General features: G+C 41.5%; 1 protein-coding gene across 1 annotated transcript; it reads left to right on the forward strand.

The window, feature by feature from the left end:
* Positions 1 to 18,222: 18,222 nt before the first annotated feature.
* Positions 18,223 to 18,931, forward strand: SF3B5 (splicing factor 3b subunit 5). The gene has a single exon (XM_079148466.1). The coding sequence runs from the start codon at positions 18,345 to 18,347 to the stop codon at positions 18,603 to 18,605; it is 261 nt and encodes an 86-aa protein (XP_079004592.1). The 5' UTR covers positions 18,223 to 18,344; the 3' UTR covers positions 18,606 to 18,931.
* Positions 18,932 to 20,601: the final 1,670 nt, after the last annotated feature.

The following is a 20,601-nucleotide window of genomic DNA, read 5'->3' on the forward strand; positions in this document are numbered from 1 at the left end:
CTCCCAACCTTCCTCCATCTCAGACGTGGAGCTCATCATGCCTGATCCGTGGTGCCCTTGGCATGACTTCTCTGCCCAAATGCTTCTTAGCTCCAAGACATGGAGGAAAAGACTGCTGATAGTCTCCTCTTCTCCCCTTGGGCCCAGTCTGAACGCTCACGGCTGAGAAGAGTGTGACTCGTGAAGAGCGCCATCTCTGTCCGTCCCTGTGGCTATAACAAACACCACCGATCGGGGGGCCTGGAAACAATGGGAATTTATTTCTCACAGTCCCACAGTTCTGGAGGCTGGGAAGCCCGAGATTGAGCTATGGCAGATTTGGTGTCTGGTGAGGACTTCTTTGTCATTGATGGCACCTTATTGCTGTGTCTTCATGTGACCAAATGAGCAAGGTTTCTCTCCGAGGCCTCTCTTAGAATGGCACTAAACCCATTTGTGAAGGTCTTCCCTCGTGATCTAATCACCTACTCAAGGTCCCCATCTCTAGATTCAGTCACATTGGGCACTGGGTTTGCAGGGGGGGACATTCAGACCACAATAAGCCCTATAGTATTTGCACAAATATTTGTGAGTGAGTGAATGCCCAGATCTTTGCAGATGTGTGTGAATCTCCTCCAAGGAAGCTCCTCAATCTCTGTGCTAACAGGCTTCTGACAGGCTCAGTCAATTCGTTTTCCAAACATCTTGGCATATCTAAATTCCACTTACATTTAAGCCATCAATCACTTGACTTCATTTACTTTGCAAACAAATCTGTGAACTATGTATTGATATCGCTGACACCCAATTGTAGATGAAGGATATTCAGAGATGTTCAGGATCAGCCTCCTATCAGTTTTTATCAGGCCAAGCTTTTAGCATCACATCCCACCCCAGGTGGCTTCAACCATTACTAGTCATCTGCCCATTTTCTCCAGAGAATTGCCCCAAGTTGAAGAGGAGCTACCTCAGTCCAGAATTTAAATACTCCTGGGCGGATAGCAGGTAGCGACTCACACCAAGATCCTAAGCACTGAGTCCCTGCCTGGAGGTGGGACAGAGTTCCCATAGGATTAGGCTGAAGGCAGTCCCCAGGAGACCACCTCCTTGCTTAGCTTTTCCCCCTGTACCCCCTGGGTCCCCTCGCACCATTTTTTCTGAGAGCACTGCTTCAGTAAATCACTTGCACAAGGTCCTTGTCCCAATCTCTGCTACTAGGAATCTCAACCTAAGATAATTGGTCCTGTGAGTAATCCTAAACTGCAGGCTATGGGACAGGGGCCCAGACAGCACTGAGCACATCAGTGCTGTCGGTAGAGGACACAGGTAGCTCCCGGCATGGGGTAGAGATGGGCTTGTTAAGAGCTGTATCTGTAGTGAATTTGATGGAATGTAGAAGGAAAAAGATACACAGTCAGTGCATTGTCTCTGTAATTTGAGAATTATGGGAGAAATAGTAACTAGAAGCTACAGGAAGGGGTGTCTACTAAGCACCACTAATACACCGAAGAGAAAAAAATTGTAGGCTCTACTGTAGCAATCAGCGAGTTACAGCAAAGTGGGAGAGTCTGCCAGCATTTCAAGAGATCTTCATCTCCTGCCGCCAGAAGATTGAGCCAGGGTCTAATTGTAGGAGGAGCAAAACTTGAGAGAAGGCTGAATTTGCAACCTAGCAGAGTCTCCTACTCTAGGGTCAGGGTCCTTATGGGAAAGGAGTAGGACCCTGAGAGTCTGCATGGAGATTTTTGGACAAATTCACATGAGCACCTTGAGTCTCCATGCTCTTTTTTTTTTTTTTTTTTGGGGGGGGTGGTGCTGGGGATCGAACCCAAGGCCTTGTGCTTACAAAGCAAGCACTCTACTGACTGAGCTATCTCCCCAGCCTTCCATGCTCTTCTTAACTCTCTGAATATGTACAAGGGGCCAACTTTGCTTTGTTGGAAGATAAAGGCCATCTCTTGAAGATTTGGCAGATGCCTCAAATGAGAAAGGTAATTCAAGGATAATGCCATTACACTCCCTGGGATCTGTAATCACCAGCCTCCCTGTTCCCCAAGATGATAACAAGGGCCAAATGACAGATTGAGACCAGACTGAGAAAATATGCTAGTGACGAGAGGCCTTAGCAGCAAAGTTACTATCTAACCTTGCTGGCAGGACCTGGTAGGAGTGGGTAGAGTATGCCTGTGGTAAATCCAAACGGTACCAGATAGAGATGTGTTTATGGGGGTCGTGGGGAATACAGGGCTCATTAAGAGAGAGTTTACCAACGTGGAGGCACTCCGCCATGACGCCAGGTTTAATGTCCTCATTGGGCCCTAGGAGAGGGTTCTGATACATACCTGGGTTGGATCTCCCAACACTTGAAAAGCAGTGGGACATCTTAAATCAATCAGAGGCACCAGAATTGCCTAGGAGACTGGAGAGAAGGACTGGAAGATCCAGCAAGGTGTGTATGCTCCATGGTCTGCTATATGAAACTGGAAAGCCTAGCCTGCTAGCGTCCCCAGAAGCATATGAAGGACTCTATATATGAAGACAGTAAGGAAGTGGCAGACCGGCAGCATTGGTCATTGAGGTGGCTCTCTTCTATAGGCCAGAGTTGATGAGGGGACGCTGTAGCAGAACCAAGACCTGGGGGTATTTTTTGAAGATACAATTGTACCTACTACAAGGCACAAGAAAGAAATTAAGTAACTACAGAAACTCATTCCATCCACTCTGATATTCCCATTTTATATAGGAAGAAACAGGCCCAGTCAGATTCCTGACTCTTGAGACTCTAGTCATGGAGATGAGGGGTCTCAGAGTAGCAGAGGTCACATGTCAGCATTTTATCACCAACACTGAACAGGTAAAATCAGCCCAGAGTTTAGGGTGGGCACTAAACCTGCTGGTTGGTGTTGCTATAAGAAGGAAATATGTACATAGACATAGTGGTTCTCATTATATCCCAATATAATTCACCACCTGGCCTTGCAAAATCAAGTGATTCAGGAAGCATGACATTGAGCTACTACAAACTTCTCCAAGAAGTGACTTCAATCACATCTGCTGTGTTAGGTCTTTTATATTTAATCTTTCAGATTAACACAGTTTCTGGTATGTGGTTTTGTGGCTATTCGTCAACTTTCTTTTCACTGTTTAACAGAAGAATGACCCAAAGCAAACATGGAATGAATACCAGTGTATGTTCATGGTCTCATTAAAGCACTATCAGTTCTGTTTCTCTGGTTCTGGGCCATCTGAATTGCAGAGAACGTCACTTGAGGTCACTAAATAGGCAACGTCATATTATTTAGACCTTATGAGCAAGAAGTGACAAGTATTCGGGAGGCCTTGCTAAGATATAATATCTGGTAGGCGTGGTGGCACACCCTTGTAATCCCAGTGACTCAGGAGGCTAAGGAAGGAGCAAAGAGTGAGACACTAAACAACTCAGTGAGACCCTGTCTCTAAATAAAATACAAAATAAGGTTGGGGATGTGGTTCAGTGGTTGAATGTCCCTGAGTTTAATCCCTGGTAGCTGACCTCTGCAAAAAAAGATATGCTATCTACAGAGATTCAGTAGCCTGACACTTTAATACAGTTCTTAGGTGTCAACACTCTGGGCTACACCCAAATATCCCTTCCAGAGCAGAGGACAAGTTACTGCATTTCACATCTTGCTTTAGAGGACATTTTTGGTTTTGGAGGCAAAATATACCCCACCTGAAAAGCTGCTCTGATCCATGGATGGAATAAGGTTGGAAAACTGCTGGTTTTGAGCTCAGCCAAGAAAAAAGGACTTTGAAGCAGGTTCCCGCTGTGTTGCAAGCGGCCCTGCCGATGGGGTCCAACTGTAACTCCCTCTCGCCAGGGAGGTATGTCTCTCTACCCACTGCTGTGGCTGATGTCCAACCTTCCAGCAACAGAGTCTTGTGCTGAGTTCCTTCCTCTTCTCCCTGGTTTTATAGAAGTATGATTGACAAAATTGTGTATATTTAAGATACACCACACACACACACATACTGTGAAATAATTACACGATCAAGCTAATTAATATATTATCTCTCGAGTTACTTTGTATGTGAGTGTGTGTTAAGATCTACACTTTTAGCATATTTCAAGTATACCATACAGTATTTATTATAGTCACCCTGCCGTTCCTTGCATCCCCAGAACTTATTCATCTTATGGTATTGCTCTTCGAGGTGACTAACAAGTCATTTGATGGCATTTTTTTTTTTTTTTTTATTGTTGTTGTTTTAGATCAGTCCCCTTCACCTCTGGAAAACAAAATTTGTCTTGAATTGGACTGAAATTTTCATTTTCCTTCTTAGAGTGCCTCACCTGTCACACAGCTTCACCACTATGTGAAGGCTCGTGAAATACATGATTTACAGTCCTGGGATCACACCTGCCATTGTCTCTGAACCAAAGAACCTTCTTCATAGCAAAGATTGTCTTCATTCATTTTGTGTTGCTATAATAGAATCCTTGAGAATGGATCATATGAAGAAAAAAAATTATTTTTATAGTTCTAGAAACTGAGAAGCTCTAGGTTGAGGTGCCTGCATCTGGAGAGGACCTTTTTACTGCATCACCCCATGGTAGAGGGCAGAAAGATAGCAGAGGTGTGGGGGGGTAGCGGGGGAGGGAGAGAGAGAGAGGGTTAGTTTTAGTTAGCTTTTTCAGTGCTGTGATGTAAACACCCGACCAGAACAACTTTAGAGGAGGAAAAGTTCATTTGAGGGCTCACAGTTTCAGAAGTCTTAGTTCATAGAAGGCCGGCTCTATTTCTCAGGGCTTCAGGCGAGACTGAACATCATGATAGAAGAGTGTGGCAGAGAAAAACAGCTCATATGATGAGGTCTCCACTTGCCAAATACAAATATATACCCCAAAGCCATGCCCCCAATCCTCACCTCCTCCAGCCACACCCTACCTGCCTCCATTTACTACTCAGTTAATCTCTATCAGGGCATTAATTCACTGATTGGGTAAAGACTCCCTCAACCCAATCATTCTCCTCTCAGCCTTCTTACACTGTTTCACACGGAGCTTTTAGGGACCATCTCATATCCAAACCATAACACAGAGACAGAGACAGAGCAAGAGAGAACCGAATTTGCTTTTTGAACTGTCCACACTTATGATAATTAACCACTGCCACAATAACAACATTAATTAGTTCACAAGAGCAGCGCCATAGTGTCCCCTGATCACCTCTGAAATGACTTGCTGCTCAACTCCATTCATTAGGGATCAAGTTTCCAACCCACGAACTTTGGGGGATACCTCCGAACCATTGCACATGTGACCCTGGATCATGCACCTGCCAGTTCAAAGAGGACAATGAATACCCACTCAAAGGTACATCTAAGGCACCATATTGGAGCTGGAACCCTCAAAGGATGGGGAACTATCCTTCAGGATACACTACACCTTCAGCCATTAGCTACACATGCAGCTGAGCTCTCGGGGTGTAGACTACAGGGGTCCGGGAACGAACAAACACAGTTGGAATGGTCCCTCCATCACTCCTAATGATCCACTGGGGAAATCACGCTTCTTATTCTCACACTCCAGGCTCTGTTGTGGGATCATTCCTAACTATTTTCCAAAGTGGCTGCAAAATTTACAGTATAATCCCACCAAAAATTAGAATTCTTCACCAGTACTTGATACCGTGAAACTTTAAAAAGTATGTTAATATCATGAGCACCCAAGAGCATTTCACTGTTTTAATTAGTGTCTCTCTGCTTACAAATTATGCTAAGAACAGGTTCAATGTTTATTAACCATGTGGATTTTCCTCTATTTTGAGATATACAGTCAAACAATTTGCCCATTTTTCTATTAGATTTGCTGCCCTTTTTCTTGCTAATTTAAATACACTCACACACACACACACACACACACACAGAGGCAAGTTTTTTGTTGTTAGTTGGTTGCATAGGGTACAGATATCTTTTCCTAGTCTGTTGCTTGTATTTTTGTTCTTCTAATGGTATTTGTTGATGAACAGAAATATTTTGTTTTAATGAAATTAAATTTACTACCTTTGCTTTTATGGTTGGTGCTTTTGTGTCTCATTTAAGAAGTCTTTCTCCACTCCCAGGTCGTGGAGAAAGTCTCTTACATTAATCACCAATGGCTTTATAACCAGAAGCATATAAGATCTCATGTGCACCTGGGACTGGCTTTTGCATATAGTGTGAATCAGAAGCCCAAGGTCATCTTTTCCCTGTGGTACACAACTGTCCTTGCACTTCTTACTGGGAGATTAGGTACACTCCACTGTCCTGCAATGTACCTTTGTTGTGAACCAAGTATCCATTTATGTGTAGCCCATTTTATTTTTTATTTTTGTTTCTGAAATATAGAAATACTATCACTTTCTTATATTGATTTTGTATCCAGCAACCACACTTGAATATTTTAAACTGCATTAATGGGTTCAATATATTCAATTTACTTCCAGCACTTCAAATGCCCAACGAAGTATGATCTTAATAAGAAAAAACTTCCAAAGCCTTTTGTAAATCTAAACTTAACTTATAAATTTGGTAAATCCATTTCTCTTAAATACTAGAATGGCACTTACACACTTATTCACATTCAGAATTTTTTAAACTTAAAAATATCAGCCAATTATGTTTTAAAATAAATGAAATCATGAACCACGGAGTATGTCTGAAACAATGCATATGTCTGATGGATTCCAGAGAATGGAGAGGAACACACTGTAATTGAGTTTGGTGCAGCCATGAAGACACCCTTGCCAGGTCACTGTGAGCTCCTGGATTTCTGGTTCTGGTATCTGTACTGGTCACCCCAGTAGTCTGGCCACAGTAAACTGAGGATCAAGTTTAAAAAATAATAATAACATCTGTCAGGTAGTCTAATGTGCCTGTCTTTTAAATATTTTGCATGTGTAACTAAATAGAACAAACAATAAAAAAAATTTCGAACACTCTAAACAAAAGCATTAACAGATTATCCCCAAGTCTAATATGAAAGTATTAATAGTAGTGATATGATTTAACCTACCATCTTTGTATCTAGTTATAAATCTTCCCTTTATTGTAAAGCACTTACCTACTCAAATAGCTTTAACATCACAGGTAATCGGAAATTCCATTTCAGGAAAAAACAAGTTATTACCTGAAGAAAGTCATTGTCACTAAATACACAATTTATGATCATGAGATTATTACCAGTAAGAAATTTGGGACAGAGATATCAAGATAGAGAAAGTTTAGGCACAGAGCTATCTTTCCTGAGCCATGATTTGACACCTGAGTCCATTTAAAAATCATTTCTGAGTAAAGAGGGATCTCGAAGCCCGAACTCTTCAAATGGAATTTCTCAGCCTGCCTCTCTGAACTCCCAAGCTAAACACCCCAGTCCAAATGGCTCCTTCAGCACACTGCAGGCCCAGATGTGTACATCAGTAGCAAAACATCCTTTGGGCAGAGAGACAAGAGAAGACTGTAGGGTTTGGGTTGACGCTAAGTAGGTGTGTCCCCTTAACCTACAGACTGGAAGAGGGCGTGGGCTCTTGGAATTTGTTTCCCAACTGCCTGCATGCATTGGAGCCAGCAGTTGGGGGAGCAGGGAGCATGGTTCGGGTTGATGCTAAGTGGGTATGTCCCCTTAACCTACAGACTCCACAGCCATAGGGGAGCCACAGCAAGTCCCTCTTAAGTGAGGGGTCCAGGGCAAGGCCCATGCTAGCCTTGGTCTCAGGGCAGAACTGCACTGAAACTGGGACAAATCTGCAGGTGTTTTTCTTATCTTTTAAAGTAAAAGGATCAAGGCAAATACAAAGACCACCCTAGGAAATCAAGAGACACAAAAATAGGATAAAAGGGTATGCCAAAGCAGAATTTTGCTATCTTGAGGACCCCTAGAGACAGGGCGCTGACTGGGAATATTTTTATATCCTAACAGAATAAGGCAGTTCCTCAAATAAGTGCAGCAGTTAACTCATGAAAACTTATTGTTAGGCCAGCTCTGCAGCCTAGTGCCAGAATTTTTTTATTAAACAGATTTGGAGGCAGTTATTTACTCAGAAGTAAGGAGACTTGAAATGGCTTTGCATAAGGTTTACATAAGCTGAAGAAAATACCCAAAGACGGGGTGGGGAAGTAGCACCAGTGGTACTTAGTGGTGGCCGTGTGAGCCAATCTGCCCCACCTCCAAATTCTTTTCTGGCCTTAAGCTTCCATGAACAAAACGAAGCAGTAGAGATATGGTTTGTTTCTTGTCGGACCACTGAAGAAACAAACAGATTGGCTTCTAAGTTAGAGCAAAGAAAGTACAAACAAGTAAATGCACAAAAGTACAGGTAGAGATTTTGAAGCATGGTTGTCTTCTGAAAGCATAGCTTGTGAAACATGAAAGCAAGCCCCCTTAATAAGGATGTTCCTGTTGTCGCTTCGACACACATGCCTATTTAAGAACTTCCTGTTATTGACTTAACTGAATGGCATTCAACCTTCTCTAAAAACTAGACAAACTTACACTTGCTTAGATTCAAATAATAGAAAAGGTGTAAGCTCAGCTCTTTTCTTGTGGGCTCACCTGTGACTTTTATCTTAGGAAGATAATAATGAATGACATGTTTAATTGCATACCTGAAGTGGTCAGTATTTGCACAGGGGAAGATCAGTCCCATCCATTAAACCTCTTGTTTTCACATTCTGTATTCCCATTTGTAATTGCTACTATTCAAGACCCTCAGCTGAACTAACTTAGTTAGCAAAGCCTATTCCCTGAAAGCTGCATAACCTGAAAGCTGATAATGCCCAATCAATGAAAATTCAGCTTGTTCATAATTTTGTAAATCCTTGTCATGGAGCTTTTTCTCTGATGTTAATTTCACAGGGGAAAATGTTTCCTTAAAGTCCACATCTCTTAGGTTTAGGATACAGGATGGTGGGGACTTTAAAGTGACTAACTACTGAGGCTTGCTTTGAAATTTGGATTATCTCCCTGCCATTTGGATAGCAATATTCGAATTCACAAGTGTTTATTGAGTGCCTACTATAGGAAAGTCAGTATGCTAATATAACGGAGAACACAGTTGTAAATTGCAAAGGAACTTACAATTTACATTCAGAAAATGATCAGGACTAGTTGAGTTTATAGGAGAGAGAAATCAAGGAAGTCTTCAATGGGAAGCAAAACACAGAAGTTGAGCCTTAAAGGATAACAAGAATTTTAAAAGACTTTTCTCAAAATAGATTAAGACTGTGAGAAAATACTGGAAGTTTTGTGTTGATTCCATCTCTGTGTTATTTATCCTAATTTTATGTTGAAGTATGATATGTGCACAGGAAAGTGTACAAATTATGTGTACAGTTGGAAGAATTTTTACACAGTGAGTACACCAGTGGAACCAAAGCCAGAAACAGAACATTGCCAGTATTCCAGGGGCCTTCTTGTGACATAATCATGTAGGCCCTCCCCTAAAAGTAACTGATCTCCTAAATTCTACCACCATTCATTCATTTTGATTTTTTTGAACTCCGAGTGCATGAAATAATATAGTATGTGCTCTTTATAGGTCCAGCTACTTTTGCAAAACCTTACTTATGACATTTCAACCATATTATTCCAAATAGCCATGGTTCATTTACTACCATTAGTATGTAGTATTTCATTGTATGGATATACCACTATTTATTTAATCTTTTTACTATTTATGGACATTCAAGTTGGTTTGCTTTTGGCTTTCACATTCTGCTAATGAACAGTTCCGCTATGAATATTCTTCCTTGCTATTTCTGGATATTTGTGCACATTTGAATGTATTTCTGTTTAGCATATTTATCTCAGCCTTTGCAGATACTGTAAAAAATTCCAAATTGTATGAGGGTTTCAATTGCTCTACATCTTTGCCAACACGTAGTATCATCCATCTTTTAAATTTTAATACATTTTGGCCGGTGTGGAGTGAAATTACTTTGGGGTTTTATATAATATTTCCATTTGATTTATTTTTCTTTGTTTTTGTTTCAAAGGTAATACAAGCTGATTGAAAAAGATTAAACTCACACACACACACACACACACACACACACACACACACACACACTCATACCCCTGAATTCCCATCTCATTCCTAGAGGGAATATATTAATAGTTCCTCCAAATCTTTTCCAGAGTCTGGGCGGGGCCGGAGATGGGATGGCTGTGTGGGTGAGTATGTATGTCTAAAAAGTGGGATTATAACTTTAATTTTCTTTAATTTCCTTTCACCACTTAATATAAAGTGAACACCTTTTAATGTTTATTTATGAAAGAGCTCTGCGTAGAGGAGAAATGAGAAACAACCTGAGGTAGAGACATGGCTGCCCAGTGTGTCTGGAACCAGGGTTGGGTAAGGGTTGGTCAGTCACAGAACATTCTAGTCACGCATCTTTACACAAACCACGACCTGGGTAGTCTCCTCTTCACGCCTGGGAGCCCCCTTCTCTGCATGCCGGGCCTCACAGTGATCCTGTGGCTTCATATTCTTCCTCTGCTTCCCACCATGGTGTAAATCAAACAGGACCCTGTGTTAGTGGCCCCTGTTCTCGTCGCCACCCTCATCCAGGGTGCTCTGCTTCTGTCACTGTGCCCCAGTTACCATGCAGCTCTTAGGACACTTCAAGCTTCTCCCCACCCCAGGGCCTTTGTTCTATGCCTGGAATGCTCTTCCAGAGTTCCTGGCATATCTGTCTTGTTCTCACCCGCAGGACACATGTAAATATCACCTTCTAGAGTGAGGCTGCCTCCCCTGGAAGCCCCCCAGCCCCCTTCTCCATTATTCTCTATTATAGCACCCTGTTTATTCCTTTCACTGAAGTTTCAAATGGTCAAATTCCCTTTTCTGCACCTGAAACTTCCTACTGTCCATGTAAGGATTTCTCTTAGGAGAAACTGAAAATAACGAATTGTGACACAACAATTTGCTATGGTGTAAATATTTGTGCGCCCCCCCCCCCCCCCCCCACCAGTCACCTGTTGAAATTCTAACCCCAAAGTGATGGCATTAGGAAGGGAGGTGATTAGATCATGAGGCAGAAGCTTTACCAGTGGGGTGTGTGCCCTTAGACAACAGGGACCTAACAGAGACCCCTGTCCCTTCTACAGGTCTCTCTGAACCAGAAAGCAGGCCCTCACCGGCCACCAAATTGCTGGCGACTTTATCTCAGCTTCCAGAACGGTGAGAAATAAATTTCTGTGGTTATCAAGCTACCTAGTCTTCTGGTATTTCGTTATAGCAGCCTGTGCTAAGACACTGTCGTTCCAATCAAAATCCTTCCATAAAAGCAATTTCCTATACTTTAACAAATAGGACATCTGCAAAATGTTTCAAAGTACCTCTGTAAAATTTATCCCATAAGAAATTGCTCAAAAATGGTACCAGCTTTTGATTGAATGTTTTCACTAAAGAACAGAGAGGGACCAACCTATTAAGTCTCAAATGAGTTAGGGAATAGATGTCTCAAATCTACCACAATAGAGGTGATAAAAATGGCATATACAATTTAATCCATATGGTATACACTCATTTGGGGCAAAGCCCTCCCCAAATTGAGAGTTTTAGCCCTGCATGAAATCCATGATGACTGGGAAAAGAAAAGCAGAAGCTAAAGATATTTTTAACCATAGAAAAATAAAATCATAGCTAGCAAACATCTTTTTAAAATTCTCTACATTTGCTTACATCAAACTCCACATCACCAGTTACTCTAAATAGAAAAATCCAAAGTAAAATTTGTATGATGACGAGGAAATTGTAGTTCATTTTTCTTCTAAATTATCAGTCTTAGCTGCTTTTAAAAACTTAGCAAATCAGTGGGGCTCAGTGGTGCACATCTGAAATCCCAGTGACTCAGAAGGCTGAGGCAGGAGGATTACTGGTTCCAAGCCAGCCTCAGCAATTTAGCAAAACTCTCAGCAACTTAGCAAGACCTTGTCTCAAAATTTACAATAATAAAAAAAGAACTGGGAATAAAGCTCAGTGATAAAGTACCCTTGGGTTCAATCCCCAATACCAAAAATAATTTTTAAAAACCCAAAGCCCCAAAAACTCATCAAGCCAAGGTCTTGTCTTATGCATCTCAGTCACAAGGCATCTTTCCTGCTTACAAAGGTGGAGAAAGAAACTCACCAGCGCCTAATTATAAAAATGTGTTCAACCACTGGTCTATTTGTTGGTTTTATGTATTGTTTTGGCGACCCCTAGTGTGAAACATTGTATCAACACTTGCACATAGTGAAAATCCTTTTAATATAGGCAAAAACAATATCTAAAATAATTTTTACCTGCTAAATGTGACTTTAATTTCCATTTAAAGTTCATGTTTTCTGAAATCATAAATTTTTAATTTAATTTCTGGAAGCTCAAACATTTGAAAATCATGGAGAATCACTGTGGTTAGAAACTCAAGAATGCATTAAAGGTATTAATAACCGTTTTATTGTTTTAAATAAAGCTCTAATTCCACTGCTACTAGTTTGTCCTATGAATATACTAGCACGTGTGCAAAACAACTCCCATGTACAGTATTAGTCACAGCAGCAAGGTTATTCATTGCAGCATTGGAAACAACAGAAATGTCAATCAATAAAGGGGTGATTAATTAGAGTATGATACACCTATGCAATAGAATATTGTGAAGCTGTAAAACAAGACAAAAAAAGGAGGAAACGTTTTATATACTCATATGGGATGTTTTTCATAATGTATAACATAAAACAGAATTTTAAAACATTAAAATCAAGGTAGAGAACTATGAAGATTATTTCACTATCACCTGGATTTTAAAAGGGGGATATATAGATATACAGAAATAGATAATATATATTTATATTTTTTCACATATCCATGAAAATAATCTCTTGAAGGATACACAAGAAACAAATGTCATGTATTTATTTACTGGGGGTGGAGGTAAAAAGGGATAGATGATGGGTAACCATTTCTTGATATATTTTTCTGTTTTTGCATTATGCTTAGACTATTAATTCAAAATATTACTTGATTTTATTTTGTAAAATGTAGTCTGGTACAAAAATCCAAGGAGAAGAAAGATTTTTTTTGGTGGGTGGGGGTTAACTGGGAATTGAACTCTGGGGCACTCCACCACTAAGCCACATGCCCCACCCTAATTTGTATTTTATTAGACACAGAGAATCACTGAGTTGCTTAGTGCCTAGCTTTTGCTGAGGCTGACTTTGAACTTGCAATTCTCCTGCCTCAGCCTCCCAAGCCCCTGGAATTACAGGTGTGCACCACCATATCCAGCAGCAAGGAAGATATTTTAAAAAGTAGATAAAACAAAATATAATTTCCTGCCTAAAAAGATATTTTTATTTCCTTACACATTTTAAATTCTATATCTTTTTCCAGTGGAATCTTTTCTTGCATATTTATCCTTACTTAAATGTCAAATTACAAAATAGTATTTGATAGTTACATAAAAGTAAACTAACTGGCAGGATTGACCTGAAATTTCTTGTGCAGGAAATATTAACAGCTCTTCTAGTGTGGCTTGCCAATAAGGTCACTGATTTCAGACCAAAATTCTTTTTCTTTCAGACCAAAATTCTTTAATGGCAATGAGTATAAGACTATTGCATTCCTTATCAGGTCACAATTTAAGATTTATATGGAACATCTTTAAATACACATGTAGATACTCAGGAATAAACTTAACAGAAGATGGCAAAGAACTAAATGAAAAAAATTACACAAGCTTTATTTAAAATATTTTTAAAGTAAACAAATAAATGGAAATACATACTACGTGCATCAATGAGAAAATTCAATAGTTAAAATAGTAATTTTCCCCAAATTAATCTACAAAGTCAATGCAATTATAATTAAAATTGCAGCAGGGTTTTCATATTATTTGAAGTTGACCTCGTTAAATATGAGAGTTTTGGGGTGCCTTTAAAGGTCATTTGGGGGAATGTAGGAGATATGGTTAGGTTCTAAAAGTCAATGTTCTATTTATTAAAATTATAAATTTTAAAAAAACTGTCTTTTTTCCTTAGGATTTTAAGTTCACCTAAAAATTCTAATCTATTTTTAAATCCAGCAAATTTGAGCAATCCTTTCTAAGGAGCCCTTTAAAAAAGGTTAGTTCCACTTCAAATTTTAACCCAACATTTTAATCCACATTTATTGATGTAATATATTTGTTTTCCTTGTAAACATTACAATAGTCTAACAAAAATAAAGACCCTTTCAAGTATTTAAATTCTTTTCATAAATATCATTAAATTTACAAATATGTAGGAGTGAAGTACAGCTCGGTGACAGAGGACTTGCTTATTATGCCCGAGGTCCTGTCTTCCATTCCAAACATCTAGAGTTTCTCGTTTCTCTCTCTTTCTCTCTCTCATATACCCCCCCACACACACACAAATTTACAAATATGTCAAAAGAAACAAGTTATCTTCTGTATTCCATGTGACTAAATGCAACTATTGGGGTTGAATTCTGTGCAGACAAATCTCACATGTGGAAGCCCTAAGTCTCAGTTGTCACAGTGTGACTGCATTTGCAGAGAGGGTCTTCAGAGTTAACTAAGGTAAAATGAGATCATATGGGTGGACTTTAATCCAATATGACTGGTATCTTATAAAAAGAGATTAGGGCAGGCACAGAAGGAAAGTCACAAAACTCAGAGAAAAGATAGCCATCTACAAACCAAGGACAGAGACCTTGCCAACATCTTGATCTTGGACCTCCAGCCTCCAAAACTTAAGAAATAACCTTGTAAGTTTAAGACCACCGGAAGTGTTGCTTTGTTATGGCAACCCTAGCAAACTGATACACCTTAACTCTTTATACATGTAAATGTACTTTCCATATAGCTCAGATAGATTTTGAATTTGAGGAATGTTCTAGTATTCTTAGAATCTTAATGATGTAGAAATGATATTTATTTTCATGATTTTATTAACTCAAAACAATATCTGTGAGGACTCTGACAATTCTAAATTGGAGTAGCAAAGGATTAATAATAGTCAAGACATTTATGAACAAAGAAAATCATACAATCTTTCACCCTACTAAATATCAGGATTTATTTAAAGAGTATAGTAATTATGAGCCTGTTGGATACAAAGGTGCTGAGGCAGGAGGATCATGAGTTCAAAGTCAGCCTCAGCAAAAGTGAGGCCCTAAGCAACTCGCAAGACCCTGTCTTTAAATATTTTTTTAAAAGGCTGGGAATGTGATTCAGCACCCCTGGGTTCAATCCCTGGGACCAAAAAGAAAAGAGAGAGAGAGAGAGAGATAGAGAGAGAGAGAGAGAGAGAGAGAGAGCCTGTGTTACTAATAAAGATGCAAAAAGACTAATGGAACAGAATGTCCAGAAACAGATTTATGAATATGTAAGCAGTGAAGACAAGTAGAGAAAGGATGCATTATTTAATGAATACTTGGTTATCACTGGGAACTAAATAGTTATTTAGGAAAATATTAAAAATTAGATCCCTAAAGTAATAATTTTAAAAAAATTTCAGGTGAATTAAAGTGCTAAATATGAAAAAAAAATTCTAAAAATTTTAGAAAAAAAATTTTTTTAATTCTTGCTATGGTCCCATGGTAGGAAAGGATTTTGTTTGATTTCAGTTTTTTAAACCAAATGCAAAATGCTTGAGCCATAAAGGAAGACTGATAAGTTTGACTACATTAAATTCCTGTACAACAAATGATATCATAAATGGTTATTTAAAAAAAAAAAAGCCAGACTAGGGGGGAAAAGATATCTTATTGCATGTAACTGGGCAAGAGTAATATTATGAATATTTAAAGAGCTCCTAAAAATTAGTAAGAAAAAGACAAATATCCAATAGGAAATGAGCATAGGATATAAATACGCAAATCACATCAGAAATACAATAGGCCCATAAACACAGAGAAGATGCCAGCCTTCCTAGTAATCAGGGATATGCAAATTACGGTTACAATATTTCTCTCCACCCATCAGATTCGAAAAATTTTAAAGTATCGATAACACCAAGTATTGAGAAGTATGTTGAACTGAAAGAATTCTTATTTTGCTGGTGGGAGACCTTGAATACCTCCCTAAGTCTCAACAACTTTATTCCTGTGTATATGCTCTGAGAAATTTCCCCGTATATAAAATATATATATACAAGAATATTAGCTGGGCGCGGTGGCGCATGCCTGCAATCCCAGTGGCTTGGGAGGCTGAGGCCGGAGGATGGTGAGTTCAAAGTCAGCCTCAGCAACAGTGAGACCCTGCCTCTAAATAAAATACAAAAGAGGCTTGGTTGAGTGCCCCTGAGTTGGATCCCCAGTACTCTCCTCCCCCAGAAATGAATATTTGTTGCAGCATTCTTTTTTATTAATATGTATTAATTGTACCTAAGAGCGGGGTTCAGTGTGGTATTTCCATTCCTGCATACAGTGGGCACTGACCAAACACAATCACCCTTTTCCATCCTCCTCCTCCTCCCAACACTGTTTCTAATAGCAAAAATATGGCGGGAAATCTATTAAGAGCAGAAAGTTATGGTATATTAATTCAGTGATAAAAATGAACTGAAGTCAACAAATATCAACAAGGACATTGACTAAAGGAAAAACAACTTTTATAACAACATAGTGTTATTTATATAAAGCTTTAACACATGCAAGACAAGAACATCTGTCTATAGATCACAACTTTTTGATTAAAAAAAAAACAAAAACTAGGCTCCAAATTCAGGATAGTCTTCTGAAGGGATATGACGGGGGCGGGGTGGGGGGAGACGTCAATCTTATTCCCATAATACAATTTTTTAAAAAACAAAAACAAAAAAACCCGGAAACAAACTGGCAAAAGGGCAAGGCGTGGAACATCTAAATAGTGAACTCACAGTATGACATAACATCCCCTACATTTTCAGAATGAATTGTCTACACAGTTTACACAGAAGACTAGAACTAGTATGTTAAAGTGGTCTCTGCTGGAGTTCCTTCTCTGGCTGTCATTGCTCTTCAGCCATTCACCCAACGTTTTCTGAGAATCCAATCTCCACCAGGTTATACGGGTATCAATAAAGGTGATCATAAAAGCAGCACAGGATTCTTTTTTTCTCAAGTAGGTTCTACACTCATAAGGAAGTGCTTAATCCAAAAAAAAGTAGGCCATAAAGCGATAATAAGCAAGAGACGCAAGAGATGGAAGAGGAAGGAAGCTTTACATCTGTCTGCAGGGGTCACCGCCACCTTCAAGGTGATGCCTGTGAGCAGCCTTAAAGGGAGACGCGTGAGCCGAGGAAACACAAGTATTCCAAGTACAGTGCTGGGGGACAGCTTGTGCAAGGATCTGGGGCGCGCAGCACTCAACGCGGAGGTGCAGGCTGGGGCCGCAGAGGTGCTGAGCAGCCCGAGCGCGCACAGCAAGGGGACAGCTTGTGCAAGGACCTGGGGCGCGCAGCACTCAACGCGGAGGTGCAGGCTGGGGCCGCAGAGGTGCCAAGCAGCCCGAGGGCGCGCAGCAAAGCGAGACGCAGAGCGGGAGGAGCAGCTCGACCTGAAAGCCAGAACGCGTGGGAACCGCTGCCGTGCTTTGCTCGACAAGCAGGACACGCCGGCCCCGCTAGTGTGTGCAGTTGTTTTATGAACAAGGGTCTCGCCATGTTGCCCAGGCTGGCCTCGAACTTGCGACCTCCCGCCTCATCCCCAGAGTGGCTGGGATGAGAGGCGTGCGCCACCACGGCCAGCTGAATCCAGCTTTTCTCGCACACAACTTCTAAGAGACGCGCGGGGACCAGAACTCGCACAGGCTGACTTCGAGGGGACCCACGGCTGGTGGTGAAGGGACTACCGCGCCGCCAGCTTAGAGCCCGGTTACACCGTGAGTTCATCCTCCCGGTGATCGGTAGCCCTGGCCGGCTTGGGTTCCCCATGCCTCAGCTCCCAACCCCCGGGGATACTCCCCGCCTCCCGCACAGCCCTCCACTGGGCCTCCTGAGTCCTCTTAAAATGCGAGGCGGTCCCAGGCGCCAGTGTATGCGAACCCCCGTGACCGCAAGTCCCAGTTTGCCCGGATCCGGTTAGAAAAGCGCCGCCCAGTGGTCAATCAGCGGATAGTCAAGCAACGCTTTCAGGAGCGGGTGGCTCCGAGCAGGGACGGCCCAGTTGCCGGCGTCGCCTAGGCAACTCCAATTCCGTGACGGAATGCACTTCCGCTTCCGCCTCCGAGCCCGACGGCGGAGGGCTTACGCAGCGTCGCCACAGTGACGCCATTCTGCTGCGACGGCGTGAGTGCGGAGCTTGCGTGTGGTGGTGTCGACTCCGGCGGGAAACCCGAGGCTCGCTTTCGGCCCCTGATCCGAGCAAAGGGAAAGTGGCGAGATGACCGACCGCTACACCATCCACAGCCAGCTGGAGCACCTGCAGTCCAAGTACATCGGCACGGGCCACGCCGACACCACCAAGTGGGAGTGGCTGGTGAACCAGCACCGCGACTCGTACTGCTCCTACATGGGCCACTTCGACCTGCTCAACTACTTCGCCATTGCCGAGAATGAGAGCAAAGCGCGAGTCCGCTTCAACCTGATGGAGAAGATGCTGCAGCCGTGCGGGCCGCCAGCCGATAAGCCCGAGGAGAACTGAGACCCCGCGCTGCGACCTTTGCGGGAGCCCCTCTCCCTACCTTCCTCAGTTTGCCGTCGTTTCCCTTCCTCCAGTGGACGGGTCCTTCCTGGCTCGTGCTTCTCGTGCTTTCGGTGTACAGAGGTGTGTGTTCGGGGTGGCCCGCCTGACCTGCCTTTACGTGGACCCTGCGGAACGTGGCACCGAGACACCGTCAGGACCTGAGAACTGTGCGACTGGAGAGGTCCCAGAGCCGACCAGCATGGGGGAGGACCACACTGGGATGAAACGGGATTTGGCTAGTTGTCATTGTTGCTTTTTCCATAAAGTTTAGAAGTTGTCCTGTCTTTTGGTGTGACTGCTTGTGTTCGGGTGGGAGGGTTCGGGGAGCCTTTTGGGGACCAGGATTTCATGAGAGTTCGCATAGGAAATGGTTCATTGTCATGTCCTTAAATCCTCTATGCAGACCTTTATAATTCCCCACCCCGAACCCCCAAGAGCGTTTTTTCCAAGCTTTCAATACATTCAAGAATCGAAGTTTATTATTAATTCTTTGCTATCATTGATTCCACTTCTCTGTAAATTGTATCCTCTCTCTTGGGAAGTTGTGGCAAACGAGTACGTTCTTTCATTCAACAAATTATTTTTGTGTGTCCTTCTGCCCCAGGTACAGGGGTTTGATCCCAAGGGTGCAGTACCACTGAGCTACATTTTGTGACAGGGTCTCTCTGCCAGGGCTGGCTTCAAACTTGTGATCCTCCTGCCTCAGCTACCTGATGTTTGTCGTTCTCCGTGGCAGGCATTTTTCTAGACTTTTGGGGAAATTATGCTAGTCGGAGTGGAAGGAGGCCAAGAAGACTATAGACAAGTGTTAGAAGACGCTGGGAGGTGGGAGCAGTTGGTAGGGTCACAATTTATACATATGATGCTCGTGTTTGGTAATTGAGATAATGACATTTGAGTCCAGACTTTCCAAAAGGAATTGAGAGAAATAGCCATGCAGAAAACTGGGAAATTCCTTTCATGTACAGGAAACTATTGGTGCGTGGTGCTAAGGCCACCACCTTAGCTAATGGGAATGCTAGTGTTTGGCTAATGGGAGGCACCGCAAAGAAACAACCGTGCTGGAGGCAGCACAGAGACAGATAATGAAGGGCAGAGAAGAGTAGATTTGTGTAGGTCAACCCAAGAAAATCTGAGGAAAGTAGGAAAAGAAGCGCCTGAGGGTTGCTAAGCAGAGAAGTGACATGAAAAGGCATTTAAATTTTTTGCAATGCTAAGGATCAAACACAGGACCCCATGCATGCTAGGTAAGCACACTACTGCGGAGCTACACTCCCAGCACCTGATAGTTCAGATCAGTGATTCTTAAACATTTGGATCATGGGATTACATTACACTTTAAAAAATTATCAGAGATCCCAAAAAGAGTCTTCAGGTGGGGTATAGCTGTAGATACTTACCACAGTTGAAATTAAAGTGAAAAAATTTAAAATATACTAGTTCATTTAAAGTAATAATAAAAACATTACATAATAAAAACCGTTCTTAAGAAAAATAGCTAGTTTGCAAAACTATTGAGAAGAATGACTTAAAAAACATTTTGGAGAGCTCTTTGGTATCTGGCTTAATGGATCATTGGATTCTCATATTTACTTCCGCATTCATTCATACTGTTGGGATGTGAAGTTTTTGGTTCAAGTATGAGAAAATCTACTTCTCCTAGATTAGTAGAATGGGAGGGATATTTAGCCTTATCAAATAATTATGCATGTCCTTCATTGATATTCTAGCAAACCCTATCCAGTGATAGTTTCTTAAGGGATAGTTGAAACAGAATCTGAAATTAAGTCAATGAACTTTACAATTCTGTTACATTAAAATTCATTCCCCCTTTACAATTCTGTTACATGAAAATTCATTCCCCTGCTATATGTGGTGGTATGTGCATATAATCTTGGGCTGAGGCAGGGGGTGCAAGTTTGAGGCCAGCATGGGCAACTTAAAGAAACCCTGT

Source organism: Sciurus vulgaris, assembly GCF_902686455.1.
Source record: "Sciurus vulgaris genome assembly, chromosome: 7".
Classification (NCBI taxonomy): domain Eukaryota; kingdom Metazoa; phylum Chordata; class Mammalia; order Rodentia; family Sciuridae; genus Sciurus; species Sciurus vulgaris.